The following is a 20860-nucleotide window of genomic DNA, read 5'->3' on the forward strand; positions in this document are numbered from 1 at the left end:
GTGAATGACAGCATGGATTTTTTTGAAGCAAACCTTCTGAGAAAAGCTAGTAATTTTCAAATCTGGAAATGCAGCTTTAGCTTTCAGATTTTCTAGCTTCTGGGTGCAAGGGGCCTGCAGATGCAGCTGGATGCTCTGAAGCTTCATCTTCTGAACAGCAATGGATCCTACATTTTAAACTTAATAAAGCAAATATCTGTTGACAGGGAATGAGAGGCTACTGCCAGGTAGAGCCAGTAAGAGAAACAAATGCAGGGATGTGTACACAGAAAGCACCCAGGCAGCTGCCAGGCACCACTCAGTCGATTCTGGTGACAGCTTTGCAGAGCCTTCAGCAGCAGCAGCAGTGCCTGCCACGGCTGTCCCTGCCAAAGAGCTCCCAGCCATGCCGGCTGGACTGCCCGTGCAACAGGCTCTTCTCAGCATCCTCCTCCTGGCACTGCAGCTGTGATTAACAGCCCAGCCAGGCTAGGCCAGGGGCCTCTTCATATATTCCCTATTTTAGAACAAAGCCATCATTCTCCAGGGCAGTTGAATGTGCCATAATGAACTGAAATAAGGCAGAATGTAAAGGCTGGGAGATACAGGCACACTGCTGGAAAGCAAAGTCATTAAAAATAATGAGCAGCCTTTCACTTCCTTCTTTTTATTAACTTTCTGCAGAGGACAACCTGGCACTTTATTTTTAACACAGTCTCCACTTTACTAATATCTGTCAGACAGATGGCTAATTTTTTTTTTCCACAACATGCTTCACAATATTTGGAAAAAAGGAAAGTAAAAAGTAAAAAGGAAAGGGAAGGAAAGGGAAGGAAAGGAAAGGGAAGGAAAGGGAAGGAAAGGGAAGGAAAGGGAAGGAAAGGGAAGGAAAGGAAACCTGAGCTCCCCGCTCCCAATTTCTTCTTCTCTTCTTCTTCTCTTCAGATGGCTTCTTTTGCAATAACCTCTCTGAATTCAGCAACTCCTGCTACACTTTGTGGCAATCACATGAAAAGCAATGCAAAAGATGCCACACCCCGCAGCATTTGAAACATGTGTCCATTAACCATCAGTAACAATTAGTGAAAATTTGAATGAATAAAGTTTTGCAATCTCTTCCTTGGAAGAGAGGCATGTAGCCAGAGACAGAGCCTTGGCTTCCTGACTGGGTCTTGGTAAGTGAGTCCTGCTCTGCAGAGCAGAGCTGAAGCAGGTGAAGGGATCCACCAAGCATTTCATGTCTTGGGTTGAAGCGGTTGCTCAGGCACAACTCCACAGCCCTTAGAAAGGTCAGAGCATCAGAAACCAGGCTGTTACTTGCTCTAGCAGCCCTGCCTTCTATAACCAGAGAAACCTCCAGCCCTAGCTTGGAACCATAAGCTCAGATCCTCACTCCATTCCCTGGACCAATATCCTTGGGCTGCTGTGCCCATGCCAGCTGCCCAGGCTCGTAGCCCTTTGTTGACACTGAGGCATCAAGTGCACTGAAGGTTAAGCTTAGCAACAAGCAATGCTAGAACATTCCATTGCTGTAATCAGACATGTGGCTCAAAACATTGCTCATCTCCTGCTGTTGAGCAGGATTTAGATTTCTAATTTACACTTGCAATTTGTCTTTGTTGCAGCTTTAAGCTGGGGTGGTGATTTATTACTGCAATTATACCATCCTGGCCAAGGCCTCCTGGAATCCTAAAAAACAAAGCCTCTCCCTAGGCCCCCTTGGGTAAGATTTGTCCCTGTTGTCCCATCAGATGGGTTTTTAATTTCTGCAGTCACACACAGAACTTCTGTGCTTGGTTCACAAAAAAAAAAATAAAATCTTCTGTGAGGCCAGAAATTAATATTTCAGAAGGGTGTAAGATAAACTGAAAGAAGCATCAAAATGAATAAGCAACATATTTGCATCAGGCTTGAGAAAGGGTGGGTGGGAAGGGAGAGGGAGATTGCTGAAGATAGACAGCAATATCACACAACCCTGAACTACCTGCTGGCTACAGCCTGAAATGTTGGGAAAGCCTCAGAGGGAGAGCAAAGGAGTAATGAGCAGCATTTTAGTGCTCTCCTGGTCTGCTCAAGCATATACAACCCCATGCAGAGCCCCCCACTGAATTTAGCTTCAGAGGATGGCACCCTGCAGCCACGGGGGCCCAAATCTTCCTTTACAAACACCTTCACAAGCTGCTGCATGGTGATTTGGGGTCTGTGGTATAAAGGTCTTACAACTTTGTATAGGCATTTTCCTACATGTCTGTAGCAAAGCTCCTATAGTTCATGTCAGCCACATTAGCCAGGATTTACAGGGCTGTCATGATAACCTAGTGCTGATCCCCTGATAAGAGAACAAATATTCAAGTCTGGGTTGGTTGCAAATATTTGCACTGGAGTTGTGCTTCCCAGTTGTGGTTGATAAAATGAGTGTTGCCATTTCTGTCGAGGAAGGTCTGGTGACATTTTCTCGATACCTTCCCAAGGGATATCTCTGTGAGTTTGCAATCCATACTCTGGCTAGTTTTACAACCACTTCCAGCAGCAGCAGCAGAATGGACAAGCTCATACACTGGCAGCAGGTCTGCATTTCAGATCAGATGTTTAATTTTCTAAGTTAATTATTTTTAGAATTTCCTATTTGTGTCTGTGTTTATGTGTACAGCTATGTATAAAGATATGCCTGTCCTCGTTGGGACTGAGTCAAATTTTAAAAAATCTTAAACTTTTCATGAGCAGCATGAAACAGCAAAGCCTTTGTTTGAGTCAGTTCACTACAGAGGCCAGAGGAAATTCAGTTAAGAGAAAAATATTCCTTGTGCTTATGCATCATCATGTATTAATCGTCTTCCTCCTGTTCCACAAATTGCTTTGGGCTGTACTGGTATACAAGGTATACATCAGCTGAGGATTTGTTTTTGAAATCCCTTTTGGGTTTGCACTCCAGCAGGGCCTGTGCCAGAGACTGTCTCTGACAGCACAGAAAAGATATGAACTGTAATTGATTGTGCCCCTGAGAGCTTTTCTTCCTGTTTGTCTGTGTGTGTGCATGAGAGAGAGAGGGAGAGGGAGAGAGAGACTGTCTTTTATCTTCTGCCAAAAGTGGCTTTAATCCAACACTGAGCTTTTCTCCACTCATGTTCTGAAATGCTCAACATTATGTGTTTTCAGGGTGGGATCAGAAAAAAGCAGCTTTCAGAGAACATCTTGCTCCAGAAATTCAGAAAGAATCCCTTTTCCTTTAGTTGAGAGGCAAGGGAGGCAGCAGCAGTGATGACAGAGCTCATTTTTGAAGACATGGAGAGAATGGCATTGCCACACCATGCCAGCCCTCTGCCATGCTGAAGGACTCTGTCAGCAGAGCACTGCCAGACCTTGCCAGGGCAGTTAGAGGGGTCACATCTTGTCCCTTCTCTGCCTCCTTACATCCCCTTCCCCTGCCCAAGTCCCTGTCCTGCTACTGGGATGCTGTGGAGGACTGAGTTTCACATCCAGCCTGCAGCCTGAGGAGAAGGCTGCTCTTTTCCCCAGGCTCTGACAGAAAGTGGAATGACACGAACCACTTTCACTCCTGCTGCATCAGCCCATCTTAATGCCTGTAAATCAGAATCCTAGGGAAAGGGAGATTATAGATAGTAGTAGCACCCAGACCAATCATATATTGAAGTTCTCTAATGACAGGGGATTCTACCACGCCCTGGAGATATTATTCTAATAAATGATTGCTTTCACTGAAATAATTTTTTTCTGTATACCAAGATGAAACATCTCAGTGCCACTTGTACCTGGTGTCCCTTGTCTCCCTATGTGGCTCCTGGGGAAGAGAGACTCCATCCTCTTTGTAGCTGCCTTTTAAATACTGGAAGGTTATGGATCTGCTCCTTCTGGAAGACATTCCAAAGAACATAAACCAAAGGAAATATCTGGGACAGGCAGAGTGGAGTGAGTGATGAACAGCCTGGTGGGTAGTCCTCTGTACTGAGGTGACTGGGAATCAGACAGGGGAGAGCAGCACACGCTGTTTTCTTTAACTAAAGCAAGGCTTTCTACAGTATCCTTGGAGCCAAACTGGTGAGACATGGGCAAGTGCAGGATATGTGGAAATTGATTCATTGGATGGTGACCAGCAGGGCGTGTTTGGTCCAGAGAAGAGATGTCCTTGGAGGGACCTTATTCCTGTCTGCAAAAATTTAATGGAGTCATAGAGAAGAAGAAACCATATTCTATTTCGAAGTGTGTAAAGCAGCAGACATAAATTGCAATACAGCAAATTCCAATTAGATATCAAGATAATTTTTTCTTCAGTATGAGGTTGTCAAACAGTGGAAGAGGGTTCCCAGAGACTGTGAAATCTCCATTGCTGAAGATATTCAAAACTCAAATTTCCAATTGGATTCTAAGCAACCTGATCTGCTTGGCCTTCTAGCTGGAAAGCCAATTAGGAACAAAGTGATGGGGCTCTGCATTTTGTGTGGCAATTTTCATTCACATCTTAATTACTTTCCCCCCTCATTCTTGTATTGGGCCATGAAGTAATCCCTGTGGGGCCTGATTTTAAAAAAGAGTCATCTGTAGGTGTTTTCTCTTCTACAGTTGCATTTTCCTTGCTTCTGCTAATGAAAAATCCCACAATGATTGTGTTAAATGCCCTAAAGGAGTCTAAATAACTTTATAATCTTAAAAACTTTATTAACCAATCTCATTTTGCTAAAAATGTGTTAAAAAAGCTGTGTTAAAAAAGCTTGAAAAATGATTCTGTGTGAGCCTGATGAACTGTTTTCCATAAAGCCAGATGAAGTGACATGGTTGATAGCACTGAGTTGCAAAGAGAACTTTTCATCAGTAACTCTGATGTTTTGCCCAGGATTGATGGCAAGCCTAGAATCCTGCTTTTGGATCACTGTATTTATGCCTTTAAAATAATGGCACACATTAAGGGCTTTCTTACAGGCCTCTGGAAACACAAGCCAAAACTTTCCCAGCAGGATGCAAAAGACTGCACATTTAAATAATGTTTGTAAAGACCATGAGAATGGCAGATGCTTAAAAATAGGGCATGTTTATTTATGTGGTGAACATGGGTTTAGGCATCTAACTTCTTATATGAAAATTACACAAGTGTGAATAGCCCACTTCCAGACAAGCATGGTTATGCTTGTGATCATCTTTACTCATATGCAAAAACATGCTAGGAGTGGGTGTGGACAGCAGGAGCTCATACAGCATGGTTGTGCCAGCAGGGGAGGGCAAGGTTTCCTCCACCATCAGGTTCCAAATGCAGCATCAAACAACAGCAGAGGTGTGGAACATACAACATGGGGATGCACCTGCGTGGGAACTTGCCATGGAGTGGGTATGGGATGGAGACTATTGGCATTTGAACAAAGGGATACAGACATGCAGGGAGAGGGAGGGAGGGAGGGAGATGGGGAGAGAATAACCCTTAGATTTAAAGTGGGAAAATGATAAGTCCGGCCAAGTCCTACTAAGCTACTGCTGCTGAGGACAGGGCTGTCCCCAGGTTCAAACCACTGCACTCGCTGCCACTTACACTGCCGTCAAATGTGCTTTTCCAACTGGCTGCATTCCATCCCCCAGTCTAGGAATTGCATACTGCTACAAAAAAATCTGACTGCAACTCATATGCAGTGTTAAAAATCATGAGCATATCACAATCAGCCTGTGTTGGTTGTGGCCAAAATCCACAGGAAAGGAATTCACAGCAAATGCCTTTGCAGTGCAGAGGGTGGGAGGTGAGATTTTGGAGGCAGTCTAAGTACACGCCTCAGCAGGGATGGTTTTCCTGCATGGGCTCACGTGGGTGCATCGTGTCTGATAGTCAAACAAGCTTGTTTGGAACGAGCTGAGCATCTCTGCACACCCTGTTTTATCACAAAAGCTTTGACTCCTGAATGCATAAATAATTTTAAAGTGGTACTTCTGGCCAGAAATGGAATAAATTTAGAGACCAAGTTCATACTTAAATCACTGAGAATTAGATGAATTGAAATCTGGTCATGTGTCTTTCAAGTCACTGAAATGCCTCTGTAAGTCTCAGCAAAGGATTAATTTGATCTTGTCACCTACTGATAGAAACTCACAGGTACAGCTAGGAATGTATTTTCTTTATAACCTTTTTCAGGTACCAGAAGGGCTGGAGCCATTCAGTTTGTTAAACTCAGCTCCCACCTTGACAAAATAAAGAGCTGGTATTTACACTGTACCTTGAGAATGTAATTTTTATCGTTTCTAAAATAATAGGACCCTGAGAAACAACTGTTTCTAATAATGGGCAATACTTTCACCCTTCAAAGACCAGCAGTTTATAATGTGGAATACTTTCTCCATCTCTAGTACCCAGTCTGAGGACACAACTTCCAAGAGGCAAATTCTACAGTTCAGGCCCCATTCAGGTTCCTCTGCTTGGTTGTCAAAGAAGAAACTATCCCAAACTGACTGTAGTTAAATACAAAAAGAAAGTCTAATAAAATATTTTGGGACTAAGTGTAAGGGAGCTGTCACCAGCTGTCACCAGCTCTCCCTAGCATCTCACTTCTTCTACAACCTCACTTTCCCATCATATTTGTTTCTGGTCTTGTCTCTGGAGAGCACTGCTCTTCAGTGGTTACCTTTCTTATTATGCCTAATGTACCATGCCACTTTTCTATGCTTAATTCAGAAAATAAGAAATTTATGGACCTAAAGACCTCACACTAAAAGAATCATGGGGGGGGGGGGGGTGGGCAGGGGGAGGGAAAGGAAGCAGTCTGGCAAAGGGATGGATCAGAAGCAATAAAAGTAATTTTCCCTCTCCAGCATCTAGGGACCTTGTAATTCCTAATGTGGAAGGACTGAAACTTGTTAACTTGTTATGTAGTCCTGAAGTTAATTTGAAATACAATCAACAAAGTACTTAAAAAGAATGAACATCTGCCAAATGAGCAACCCACTAAAATATGCCCAAAGTATATTATATAAGCAGACTTCAATGCAACTGCATGGTAGAAAAATATTTGGAGTCCCTAAGACTGTACAGAGCACAAATCAAAATGATATGTTATTAGAATTGTTTTGTCACCATCTTGTGGGACATTAGGGTAACATCTGGCTTGCTCCTGATTTCAGTTTTGGGGTTCATTTTGTGCTGAAGAAAATGGTGAGAAAGTGACTGTTCTAATATTACACTGGTGTAATATAAGCACACCATACTGCAAAATTTCAGATCACTTCAAGTACGCTTTAGGGCTCCTGCAGCTTTATTGTACTGCTGAGCAAACTTTCCAATTTGCAGGTCAAATAATTCTCTCAAAGGGAGTATGCAGATTCTTATAAAAGTTGGCACAATAAAGGGGGAAGAGAAATCAGATTGCTAATGGATACAGCTATGTCTTCTCAGAGAATGTCTCTGTTTCAGCCATCTGATTTCAAATGGTTTCCTTAAGCCCTAATTTATTACTTCAATTTCAGAAACTGTGCCTAGTCTGAAGAGGAGTAAGAAATATGCTCCCTCTCTCCATTGGTCCAAGCAGTTGGTGTCTGATGCAGACTTTTCTGGGTAAATGTGAACCAGATGTTTCCCAATCCCAATTTGTGAACTTCTGTCCCAGGTTTCTATGCTGAGGCAGTGCAAGAGAGCTGCTCAGCAGTAAAGGGCTGTCTGGGTAAGTGTGCTGCTCCAGACACCCTTCAGTGTGGCAGCACTTTTCTTCTTGTGCTTGGCCACCAAAACACAAACCTCTCTCTTTCTAGGGCCACTGAACAGCACCCAGCATAGCAAAACACATTTGTAGTGAACAAACACACCATACTGTGTGTTTCTAGGAGAAGTGCCAAGCCTGTGTGGGCTCATTATGGCAATCCCTCTGTGCCAGCTCTGCCCATGGAAACCACCTCACAGCCTGCTGCTGCTGTGACAGCCAAGCACATCGTATCTGAGAGGTCTGTGAGAGAGAAATCTGGAGTCAGATCTTATTTCCCAACTATTAATAAAACTTCCCTTGAAATAAAAGTAGAGGATCTGGTGCCACTTTGTGTTATTCAAAACCATTAATTCCCCCCCTCCTACAATCTGCCAGAATTACAGACTCTTCTGCAACTTCTTAAAAATTTGAGATGCTTTCATCAAGTGAGCATCCTCCTCTTTCAAAATGCACCCAGGGAAGTTTAGTGTTCCAATTTAGCATTGCTGTTTATGAGAAGAGGGAAGGCTGATATTGACCCAGCACAACACCATGCATTGGAAATATATTAGCAAGAGTTTCTGCACTGCATTTACCCCACCTTTTGCAGCAAATGTGTCTAGGAATGATGCTCTGGGGCCAAGGTGAAGAGAGTAAGCTGTCTGGGAGAGGAACAAGAAGAATCTCTTTGCTGTCAGCCTCAGGGCTGCTCCTGGGCCAGCAAAAGAAAAAGAGCTGGGACACGAGGTGACCTCTGTCTTGCTGGCTCTGGCATTAAATTATTGACACATTTCTTGGTGCTATTTTGGCCTCTACTCTTCTCTGGACTGTGTGTGGGCACATTTTGGAGCAGCATGTGCCAGAGGCTCCCTGAAGTGAGCAGGGACCCTGCCTTGGAGTGGGGATTTATGCCTATAGACATATGGAGATGAACTGTGTGTGCTGTGTTGTATTACTACTTAGCAAAACTTAGCCTTAGATGAGGCCATCCATGAAAGCAAGAGTTGAGTTGATGCCTGGCAAGACCTTTTCAATATTTCTTGTCTGTACTGAGTAATATTTTCTTGTTAAGAAGCACCTTTGATTCTAAATACAGGTTCTAAATGCAGAGAGCTGGATGGGAAATATCAGATCTTTTCCCAGATTTTAACAGCATATTACCTCATGTCTTTCACTGCTCAGTGTTTTACAGCCCCCCCTGTCCCAAAGCCTCTGGGTTTATGAAATAGACCAGTGATGTCAGATGGAGCATCTTGTTATTACAGTAAAATTACTTGTAAAATTTGTTACATGTAATAAATATTACCAGTAGTCAAGGATCCTAAACCACCCAGCTCGAGATTTGAAGAAGGCATCTTTCATGTTTGATGTGCCTTTCGCTTTCCAACGAGCTGAAAGGCTGCTGGCTCCTGGCCTTCAGCGGGGCAGAATGAGGTCTGTCCTGAGCAGGAGGCAGCAAACACCCCAGTGCCCAGCCTTGGAGCTGCACACAGGACAGCCGGGCTCCTTGGCAGCCCCTGCAGGAAGAACTAGGAGACAGATTCTGGGGAACCAGCTACCACAGTGCCCCTTGCTGGTGAGGAGGCATGAGCTCTGTGCTGACTGCTGTAGCCCAGGCTGGAAGCCAGCAGCTCCGTGCCTCCCACCTCACTGCCAAGCCCTCATGATGACAAAGGAACAGCACATTATCACTGGAGAAAGGACAGGGTCAATGAGCTTTCCAGATGAACAAGCAGGATTTTATACATGCAAGGGAGATCCGTGGACATACTCTGTAGTTCAGCAAATGGGATCATGCTTTTTTTAGGCAGAAGATCTAGATTTGAGACTATCATCTGCTAGTTGAAACTATATAGGGATGACAACCTGTCTTCTGCATGCCAAGAGGTCATTTTAATGTCCTCATATTATTGTTCTGATATATTTAGCACATACTTGGCATAGCACTGATCACATCATTTAGATTTGGCTCGTATGGTAAAGGCAGTGTGAAGTAGCAGCACAGTATGAAGCTAAATCTTTAAAGCAAAATAGGCCCTCAGATTTGCACGAAATTTTTGCTTTCAGAGCAAGTGATTCTTGTGTAGCCATGGGAATTTAACTGGCAACTTTTCAAGTAAGACAGAAGTTTCAAATAGCAACTCCTAATGAAAAAAATACCACATGAGTAACTGTGTTACAACATTTATCCTGTATTTCTCTCAGCAACAGCACATTTTGAAAAATAACAATTCTGAAAAATAACCACATGCTTTGTCCTGAACAAAATGCTAGAAGAAGGTATATGGCCAGGAGCAAACATCCAAAAAAAAACCTAAAGCCTGAGGTTTCAAGCATGGGGAACTGGATCCTCACAGAAGATCTGTGCACCACTGCAGACTTACATGGGTATTATTGGGGTTCAGTGAAGGGCTAGAAGTGTGGCCTGCTATGGTGACTTGTGGAATCAGACCCAGAAGTCTTTTCTTGTACTGAAGAATGGTCATGCCAATTCACATACATTTTTTGTAATGTACAATGTTACTAAGAAAACTAAACAACTTTGCCACAGTGGTGCTCATGATTGTGTTGGTTTATGCCTTTTGATATGGAAGATGCCACTGGCTTGATCAAGAATGTGAATGTGGGTGTGGGTAAAAATATTTAAATATTAAAATACCTGGCTGGCTGAATGTGTGTTTCTAAGGCAGCATCATTAAATAAGAGACCTCACTTTTTTCAGTGAGTAAAGCAGAAAGAAAATTTTTGAAAGAACTAATGTATCCAGAAGAGTTGTTTTTTGGTTAGAAAAGTCAAGCACTCAAGAGGTATGAAATAATGTTTGCAGCATACCATACAAAACAGAGAGAAAAAGTCTCCGAGCCGTGCAAAATTGCCTGTAGATACATTTTTTAAATTAAAATTTCATAGCTCTGACAGCTTATATATAATTTAATATGGCAATAAAAATACAACACTGGTAACAATGGTGAGGAGCTTGCTTGCACAGGGGCTAGGTAAGCTTTTCAGGTAGCCAGAAGCACATTTCCTTATTAAAGTTCGCTCTCTCCCTCTGCTTAAGCAGGGTGTAAGTTACTGCTGGAAACTGTGCTCCACTCTTCATGTCCTCTGCTGCTTGGGAAATACTCTGAACATTGAATTTCATATGAGGCAATGCTGTCGACAGCTGGTCAGACAAACACATTGCAGAAAGCTAAGCTTCCAGCCCAAAGAGCATCTCCCTTTTTATGCCTGCCTATCTGCATTCTCCAGAGACCTGTCTCAAAATAATCTCTCAGTAAATATTTGGCAGCATAATACCAAAATTCACTTGTCCACAAAAGAAAAAGCAGCAACAACTCTCTAATCCTGCCATGGAAGAGTGGCTTCTAGAAGCAAAATAATGTCATTCCTTGCTGTGCACTTTCTGGTCCTGCTTTTATGTCAGCACACGGGTTGTGTGGTTTCCCTTGAGCTAGCAGCTATGAATTTACTTCTTTTCCCTTCTTTCTCAGGAGTTAGAAGTGGAAATTTAGCTAAGGAACTGGAGACACTTTTCTGGCAAAGGTAGTAATAAACACAAGACAGAAAACATGACAAAAATAATTGAAGGGCAAAAGTATTCTTAAACGTCTTGTAAAACCTGATTAAAGGGGCTACTGGTAGCAGGCAGCCTTCTTAGCCCTGTCTGATCTGCAGAGCTTCCAGGAATACAAATGTTAGCAGGGCTGCTGTTCTGAGGTGTATAATAAATGTTTTTACAACAAGCTTTTCTGTAGGATGTTTTAAATACAAAACACTAAAATGAAACTTTCTGCTCTCTGGTTTTACAAGCACAAATTTCAATTTGTGTTCTGTGCAACCACATTTGTAATTATTCCATCTTCCAAAAGTAAATGAAAAAGCTCATGGACAATGATGAACCGACCATGAATGTCATTACCATGGTCAATAAATGACTGCCAGAGACAGCTGAAGTGCAAAACAGGATTTCATCCTACAAGGTGTAAATATATGCTGCTGCTGCTATGAATCACTCTAGTCTTCTGCAAATAGAAAATTCATGAGCTCTCCTTGAATGTTCCTTGTTTCTGTAAACCAGACTGCAAAATAAGCCCATACAGTTATTTCAAAAAAAGCCTTTCAGTATTCATAAATGAGGGGTTCTGCTTTCCAAAACAAAATAGTAATGATGAGCAAGACAGAAAAATCTTGGTTTATTTCAGCTCTTTAGAGAGAGTCATTTGCTACAATTTACAGCTCAGATTCTCCATGTTGCATGCTTTGTTTAATTATGCAAATAAAATTTGAAAAACATATGTGGACAAGAAAGTTTTGTTGCAGGAACAGAGATAAAACACACACACAGATTAAAGAGGGAAACATTTGTTTATTGAAAAGGAAAAGGTTCTGGATGGCAGCACAGAGTCAGACATGAGACAGATGAATGCATGCACAGCTGTTCATGTTTAAAGGCAGAATATAGACATAAATACAGTTAGATCTTTGCTCTGCTCTGCTGCTACAGTATTTTTATACAATCAACTCAAAGGAATATCTATCATAACTGAACACAAGGGGAAATTTATCAGAAACAGAGCACAGATTGCTTCTTTAAAGCCAGGATAAACAAAGCCCAGAAAAGCCTCTCAACCTACAGTACTGCAAAATAAACTTAACTGTGCAAAAGCAAACCATCTTCTGTGGATGGCAATATTAAATGTCAGATCCAACTCCAAATCAGATAGCTCATATTTCTGTTTGAACAAAATGCAGGTAGTTTACCCCTACGATCACAGCTCTGCTCTGTCTCAAGGAAAGCCAGTACTGTGAAACACGAATGCCCTTTAAAAGCAGTATTTTTTTCTGTGATCTATAAAGTTTATTTTCAAAGCACACCAGAGAGAGAGAGGGGCCTCCCTCCATGTTTAATGATTAGATTATGATTAGTGAGACCATCCTAAAAAATCATAAATGCTCAGGAAATTTTGGTCATAGGAGAGCAAAACAGGCCATACAAGAGAGACCATAAGCAGGTCTATAGGATATAAATATTTCCCCAGAGCTGACACTTTCCAGCCTTTAAAGGACATTATTTCATATAAGTTCTGCCATGGTGACCCCCACTCATACTTTTTCTGCATCAAGACACTATGTAACTGTTTAAGGCATTTAAGTGCAGCCTTCAGTATTTCATGCTTCAATTTCAACAAAAGTAAAAACATGGAAGTCTATCATATAATGAAAATTAATTCTTGAAAAATGACAGGCTTCTTTTGTATGCATTAGGAAATTGTTTCAATTTATAAATAAGGCCAACATGGATTTACTGTCAACATGGATTAACTGCCAACATGGATTACTTTGAAATCTCAGTTGTGATGTTTATTTATGATGATCATTTTGATGTTCCTTATTTAAATATTCAGTTATCTTCCTTCAAAGTTATTTTTGTAAATAGTTTTCCCTTATATCTTTTAAATTAAAGTTAAAATACTACAACATATTTCTGATCCACTTACAATTCAAGTTCAGTTTTGATAGCCACAGAACATCAATTTTCACATATCTATTTGTTTCTTTATGGAAACGGTGAAAATAACCCCACATACTCCTTCCTAATCTTATTTAAAGCTTTGCAAGATATAGAAAGCACTTGCAAGACAGTAGTATTTTATTCATATTCTGAATTTCCCAAGAATCTCATGTTTTACTGCAATAAAAATGCAAAGACACAAACCCCCTTCTCTGCTACATGGAATTTTCATTTCAAATAGCCAACAAAACAGAAGTTGCACTGAATATATTCCAATTTACACAAGTAGAAGAAAACCTCAAACCTTTCCTTCATCTTGTCAAGTACGTCTTGGATATTACAGGCTTTCAGTTAGATAAGAAAACCCATGACTGTCCACCAGAATCCTGCCCAGACACATACATGTGCTGAAATCACTCAGTCACAGCTCTGCCCAGGAATGTAAGATTGGCTGATTGTACATCACCCATGTTGCAGGTCACACCTGGGCACATCCTGCTTCTCTGCAGAGGGAGAGTGGCACAACAGACCAGGATGGATTCTGCTAGGACAGAGAAGTGTACCCAGAGCCAAAGTTTCCATCTCCTCTGCTACCTCCCACATATAACCTTTGGGGAAATACGAGCAGAAGACATCTAGAGGATGAATTCATCAAGAGAAGTCACAGGTACTGTCACACATCAAGTGACATTTTGTTAGAGAAATGTGAGAAACAAGGTTTTTCATATCTAGTCCCTTTTTGGCACTTAATATTCAGATGGGCATTAAACATGTGCATTTAACTTAACAGGTAAGTTAGGTGCACACACAGAGCCAAGTGCAGTTCTGTCACCTAATATGTAATGCTGCCATTGATGGGATTGAAAAGATCCTAGAAGCCATCTAACAAAGCATTGTTACAATCCTCTTTAGCTATTACCATTTAGCATTCGTTTTTTTTTCTCTATGGAACAGTGATAGGGCAGTTATGCATTTCATTTCCTAAGCATGAAACCAAGCAGGAGAGCTGTGTGACTGTGACCAGCCACGGGCACCTCAGCACATGCAGACCCAGGAGGTGGAGTTCACAGCTCTGTCATGGGGCACCCTGCCACTCTGGCAAGCATCTTGGCTGCCTGGTGGGATGGAAATTCAGAGCAATTTCCATTAAAGCATATGAAAAAATCTTACTGCAAGTACAACCCATGATCCTCTTTTTTGTTTGCATGGCCTCCTAACATGTCAGCATCATCAAATCTCCAGTTTCTTCAGAGCTAATCATTAGGCTTGTGTTTTTCTTAAATTGCCCAATTGCCCTCGGGACAAAAAGTTAGAAACTTGAAAATGGGATGAGTGATTGAGCCCTTCTTCCTCAAAAAAAAACCAAACAACTTACACAGGGAAGTCACAAAGTGTCAGAACATAAGGATTACTTTTTACCTACAGTTGGCTGAAACTCTAAATCAACGGTATAAGAAAGAAAATATGCAAAAATTTACAATATAATATAGTGTTGTTCTATGCAGAAGTTGGACCACATTATGCTACAAGTATGCTATAAGTCTATGCTATAAGTACAGAAAACACATTTTTACTCAAAAATACATTTTATTATCCAAGAGAAACATGATGTGTTGAATACTGCATTAAAAGACACTTTGTGGCAGCAGAGGCGAATGCTTTGTAGCCTTTAAATGAGCTGAAAAGAAAAAAGTCCTCTTGGGGATAGAGGCAAACTGCAGTTGCCCTTCTGCCAAAGCAGCAGGCAAGGGACCATGCTATAAAAGCTGGAGTTAGCACAAACAGAGGAAAATAATTTCAGATATCTACATTATTTCAGTTAACAATTTGCAGGGCAACCCCTCCCAAAAATATAGCTAACTGTGGGAGGATAAATGGAAAGAGCTGACAGACATGGAGTTCTTCCCTCTGAACCAGGATTTGCTTCTATATAAATTATTCCTGTAACTACAGCCTCCAGTTATTCCAGTACATGTCAATGTATACCACTGTAGGGAAGCATTAAGAATGTAATTATTCTGTAAATTATCTTATTTCAGCTTAAAGAAGCTGAAATGTTTTTGCAACATTTTTTACTTGGAGTACGATACAAAAAGAACCCAAACAAAAGTAACCTGGTACCTTTCACACAAGCATATTTATTATATAAATATTTTTTAAATTACAAGATCTTAATTGCAAATGTAAACACTTCTAGGAAAATAATGTTTTATAGTCTTATTAATGTTTACAACTATTATAAGGCACATAGTGCAAAAATACATTTCTGATGCAGAGATCACAAAATAATTACCTACATGTGTTATCTTAAAAGAAGCTGCATACACTTCTGTGGTACAGTGTCGTTTTTAATTAATAAATATTGCTAATTCATGGCTAACATTTTGTGGGTAAAAATGTGATATAGCTGCCACTTGATTTACCAATTATACTGGCATGCAAAATAAATATTTGGTTTACAGAATGCATATGGTCAGAAATAGCATGTATAATCATCTGGTAGATTAGAATTATCTGGTAAAATAATATATATTATTATGCAGGTAGAAAATTTTATTCTGAGTACCTGAGAGTTGGCCCTAAAGCACATTATCTGTATATGCATATATTTCTACAGTTCTGGATTGTAAAGTAATACAAACCAACAAATCAAAGAGCTAGATCATTTTTTAAACCTTGTAACTCTTCTTTTAAGAGCAGATGTTAGAACTGTATTTACAGACATTGAAAAATCAAACTGAGTCAAAGATGGACACCAAAACCACAGTGGGTGCTGCCTCTGTCCAGATTTTTTACTAAGGTTATTGAAAATGATGCTGAATCAGACTTTGAAGGATGCAGTTACTAATGTGCCATTGGCCAGGGTAAAGGAGTAAGGTGGATATGGACAGTGTTTAACCAACTACATATTTGTGCAATTATACACAAGATCCCATGGTAAACAGAATGCACGGCTTTCACAGTATACTTGGATGAGAGGCACCAATTTAAAATCAGGTTTTGAAGCAATTTGTTTCCATATTTTCTTTTCCTGTAACCACAGCAAACCTAAGACCTGATGTTGAACGTGTGCTACAGAGACTACAGAGGTTAAACCACACTTCTCAGCATTTCTGCTAGGATTTGAGCACCACAAAAATATAATGAAAGGGATAGGGGAAAATGCTTTCACTGACAGAGAAACACACAGATCTATGCAACTATCTCAAGCATTGTGGCTATGTACTTTTCAGCTGTAAGTTATTGACAGACGATCCCTACAAGTTTGCACAAAATTGGAAGTATTGAAATTACCTGTCTCTTTATATTGCAGTAAAGCTTTCCTGTCTATATTTTAGCACAATTTATCAAAGGAGATCAGTAGAGGATAAATTTTACTGAATACTGCATAAAGAATTATACTGGTAAGTTACAGGTAAAGAATTACAATTATGGTAAAATTTAGAGTGTTACCCATGGAAGTAATCCCAGTGCAATTTACTTGTTAGTACATTCTGTACTTTGAACAAATACTTCTGTAAAACCTGAAGGTTTCTGATTGTGATTTATGCACTTGCTAGCCCACAAACAGATAATACTCAACCTTGAGTAAATCCTGAAGAAAAAAGGAATTCTTATTAGTGAATGTTACAGTGATGAGCACTACAGACATGAAAAAATTACAATATACATATACAAAGCACCTACAATTTGAACCTAAGTGATGAATGTCCCTGCTTTGATGCTCTTAGTACATCAGAGTTCTCACTGTATTTGAAGTTGGAGACCAATAATTGTATTAGGAACACATTTTCCACAAAATCCTCCACATCTTCCATATATTTTAGTACCATCCTGGGAATTAGACAAAGAGAAGAGTCAATCAAGAAAAGCCATTGAAATCACAGTTGCACAAAAGGCTTCTTGAGGTTTGCACACAACAGACCTTTTGACAAATCATACCTGGAAACACTAAATCAAGAGACAGCAGCATTAGCAAAACAGAAACAGAGATCCTGTATCCCTACCACTCCACACCTTGTTCCCAGGCTCTACACCATTCCCCGGCTTGCCATCCAATATTGCCTTAAACCATGCACACTTACTGTTCAGGTTTAACAAGTATGGTTTCCCATGCTAATAAAGATGGGAGTAAGAAACAAAAAGGATCATCTGTAGTGGGATGATGTTGAACAAAATGTAGAGGGTTGGGTGCTGTGTTTGGGTATTTTTTAGAAGCAGCTTTAAAGCCTCTAATAAACCAAATAAATACAATAATGTCTTAAAATCAGTTAACAGAAGGGTAGGTAGGGAATGCTGATCTGAATTAGGTACTGGATAGTGTGATTAAACATTGTTGAAGAAAACTTAAATCTTGAATGCTATTTCTGATTCACAAAAATCACTGTAGCATTCACTACAGTCAACACTTGTACCTCTTGTGCAAGCTGTAAGAGCAGGTAAAGGAAAGCAGCATTGACTCACGTGGGATTTGTGTATGTCAGCAGTCGCATAGTTGCCCTGAGCAATCCACCTCACTGTACTGGATAATCTCAGACCTGTACCAGCCAAGTTAATGCTGAACTGACCCTAGGAAAAAAAAAAATTAAAACCCCACAGAGCTGATAAACAGGGTTCAAAACACTAAAAGACTTTACATTGGCATATTTGCACATATCGCTTGGGATATGTCTAAACATGAAGTACTCAAAGGTGTGTACAAAATATGGGCTGGTTATGCTGCATTACACCCTTTCTATGGACATTCCCAGCACCAAACCAAACTATTCTACAATAAGCACCAGCTGTGCATCAGCTGATCTGCAGCATCTGAGTATGAAGACAAAACTAACATCAAACAACTGAAATTATTTTTGCCCTTCTACAAATAGAATTTTAATTTACAAAAAGTAGAGCATTTCAAAAGGCAAGAATGAAGCTAGTTTTCTTGAATGATAATTTTTTTTTAAGTTCCTGGTTTTTTTTGAAAATAACTTGATAAAAACATCCTGCTGCCTGTAAAGACAAATCACTTGGACATCTAATTTTCGAATGTTTGCACACTGTCTAAGCATCATAATCTTATCATGTTCCATTGTTTTTTCAGTATAACAAATATCAAAACTGAACAAGAACATAAGTGGATGCTAAAATAAATATTTTTAAATTTAATGTTTTGCAATGCAAACTATTCACAACAGATAGAGAAGCTAAAACATTTAGAACACAGCCTACACAAATACAGACTCTGAAAACTAGCTTCAGTCAGTTGCTATAAGAATAGGAAATATATTAAAAGTAACAAATTGCAGTACCTTGGTAAACAAACTGGGTTACAGAAAATTATTAAATTGCATTCACAGCAAAGTGCAATATGCTACAAAGAAGTACTGCATTCACAAAGAGCCTAATGATTAGTTCAGGCAGCAGTACAATCAGAAAACTGCACACCTGTGCATTATTCAATTAAAGCCTGGATTTCTGTATTCAGACCTAGTAATTTTTTATTGCAAATGGTAGCTTCTGTGTTCCATTGCTTGATAATGTCATACATATATAAATATATATATAGCTTTTATTATGATGATTCACTTAAATTGTGTTGCAAAAATTCAGTTATACTGCTCAGTGTGGCAGACTCATTTTGAGAGTACTTCTACGCTGTGTTTATAGCACTCAAGTAGCTCGGGGTGAGCTAATAAAAACTCATATGGATAGGGTAGGTTGTTCGTAAAGTCCCCACAAAGTGGAAGACATCTATTCAATGAAGGAGGAAATTCATACAAATGATGTGGACTGATTTCCATAATTAACAGTCCCAGAGTAACTTCTTTCACAGTGACATCATTTGGCAAAAATAAATGAGAAATGCTATTACAATTACTATGACAGCTCACTAGCTGCCTGGTGTATCATGCAGCATATACAAAGCCAGGAACAGATTTCAAGGACTAAAAGTACAGGAATGGAAGCCTTTTGACTGCATCTAAAGTGTCAGCTTCAGTTAGAACTTATAGATGGAAATAAATGTGTCAGTGCCAAGCCATGTAAGCAGAATGACCTCCCAACAGAAGCTACACACAGCAAACAGATTTGTATCATACTGCACCCAAAGGACTTGCAGGTTGAAGGCATCCAATACTGTAATGAACTTCAACTGTTTTCTTGCCAGGGCTTTAAGTCTGCTAAAACCTAGGCACTTTATTTGTACCTAAATTGCACATAAATTGCCTCTAGCTGCCCTTGGCTGTGTCCACCCACACAGCTGGTCTTAAGTTTAGGCAACCAGGAGAGATGGATGAAGGGATTCATTTCCAAACAAGTTTGAGCCAGTTGGTCTTATTTCCTTTATAACCAGTGAAAAGAAATTCAATTCCAGAGGACAGTTGACCTCATCCTAAATTGTCTAATACAGTAAAATAAGCTGAAGTGTTTTCTAAGGAATCCTGTTTCTGCCAGGGGGCTGCAAAGGTCAGACTAGGGCTATGTCTGCGTCATCAAGAAGGACAATGCAGATGTGCAAAGTAAAAATTGGCCCAGAGAGCCCAAGTCTCTAGACAGTGCACCAATCAGGGGTTTATTTTGGACTAAATAAACTCTCCCCTAGTCCCATGGACTGAATCCTCAATAGCATTAGAGTATATTAAGATCCTTCCTCCAAAGCTTATGGCTGGCTTTAGCTTCATCCAAAAGGGATGCTGTTCAAGTTTTTCAAATCTTTCAAAACTTCTCTGTGATGTGAAACAGCAAGCAAACAGCAAACTGGGACAATATAGAGATTAATCTGAAAAGCACCACCTAATACAACTAGAACACTAACGTAGACACAACAATGCATGCAGAAATTTTAAAGTAAACTGCTAAAAAGATTGATTTCCTCTGGTAGTCTTCAAAGACATGAAGCATCACAAGCGAAACAGAGAAAAGATAAGGAAAATTATGCAGGATTATAGAACAGTCACTAGAGGAGAACAAAGAATTAGAAAACATTAGAGGAAACAAAGGATACATCAAACCCAGAGGGAGGCAGAGCAGTACATGAAACACACAGAAAGCTGGAGACACATACTTGGAGCTGACAGGGAAAGGGTGTACTAAACAATTTGAGGGAGAAACTGTGAGGGGGGATGGTGGAACAGGAGAGAAAGGAGTAAGAAAAAAAAACCTTATTGATGCTGTACAGTGACCTCACAGAATGGGAGATTGGTTTAGAACCTAAACAAGTTACACATATTTTTTTCCCCCTCTTACATAAACATTTCAAGGGAGTAAGAAATCATAAATACCTGTGGACATCTGGCTGCACTGTAGCAGTCTCCAGCTGTAGCAAATGGTACTGCTCTCCCAAGTATAGTCTGAGCAAAAAGAAAATCTGTGGCTAGAAAACAGAAAATTACTCAACAATAACTGCTGCATTTGAAGTTGAGAGGGAAACAGTGAAAAGTGTGACCATGGGTGTTTTATTGTTTGCATTGGGTGAGGTTTTTTGTATGGGACACTGCACCAAGTGAGCTGGGCCAACTTGTCAGCTTAGGCAGTGGCTTAAAGCATTGCAAGATTCCCTGTCCATTTATTTAGTGTCTGCCAAGGTCTGAGAAGGGACTAAACAGAGCATAGAAACAAAGACTTTCACAAGAAAAAAATGCTGTGGACTAAAATAAAATGAAATAATAGGAACCTTAGAAAATGAAGGTAGTTCACATATAAAATATGAATCTGTGAG

General features: G+C 40.2%; 1 protein-coding gene and 1 long non-coding RNA gene across 8 annotated transcripts in view; one reads left to right on the top strand and one right to left on the bottom strand.

The window, feature by feature from the left end:
- The first annotated feature begins 1449 nt into the window (after nt 1-1449).
- Nucleotides 1450-7569, top strand: LOC135301301 (uncharacterized). Of its 3 annotated transcripts, none has more exons than XR_010363045.1 (3): nt 1450-1702; nt 3724-3947; nt 6107-6187. It is a non-coding gene; the product is annotated as an uncharacterized LOC135301301 (long non-coding RNA). The 3 variants fall into 3 exon arrangements; XR_010363046.1 differs by lacking the exon at nt 6107-6187 and adding an exon at nt 7432-7569 and having other exon boundaries at nt 1451-1702; nt 3724-3925; XR_010363044.1 differs by having other exon boundaries at nt 1451-1702; nt 3724-3925.
- Nucleotides 7570-12018: 4449 nt separating this feature from the next.
- ADAMTS20 (ADAM metallopeptidase with thrombospondin type 1 motif 20) overlaps nt 12019-20860 on the bottom strand; it is a 90072-nt gene continuing 81230 nt past the window's right edge. For 2 of the 5 annotated variants that reach the window (XM_064422476.1, XM_064422475.1), the window contains exons 37-39: nt 20424-20515; nt 17623-17727; nt 12019-16992 (exon numbers count right to left, since the gene is read on the bottom strand). In XM_064422476.1, the coding sequence (XP_064278546.1) occupies nt 16903-16992; nt 17623-17727; nt 20424-20515 (287 nt within the window). In that variant the 3' untranslated portion in view covers nt 12019-16902. Of the gene's footprint in view, nt 16993-17622; nt 17728-20423; nt 20516-20860 lie in introns of those variants that run through there. The other 3 variants (XR_010363653.1, XR_010363654.1, XR_010363655.1) reach the window with 3 other exon arrangements.

This window comes from Passer domesticus, chromosome 5 (genome assembly GCF_036417665.1).
Source record: "Passer domesticus isolate bPasDom1 chromosome 5, bPasDom1.hap1, whole genome shotgun sequence".
NCBI lineage: Eukaryota > Metazoa > Chordata > Aves > Passeriformes > Passeridae > Passer > Passer domesticus.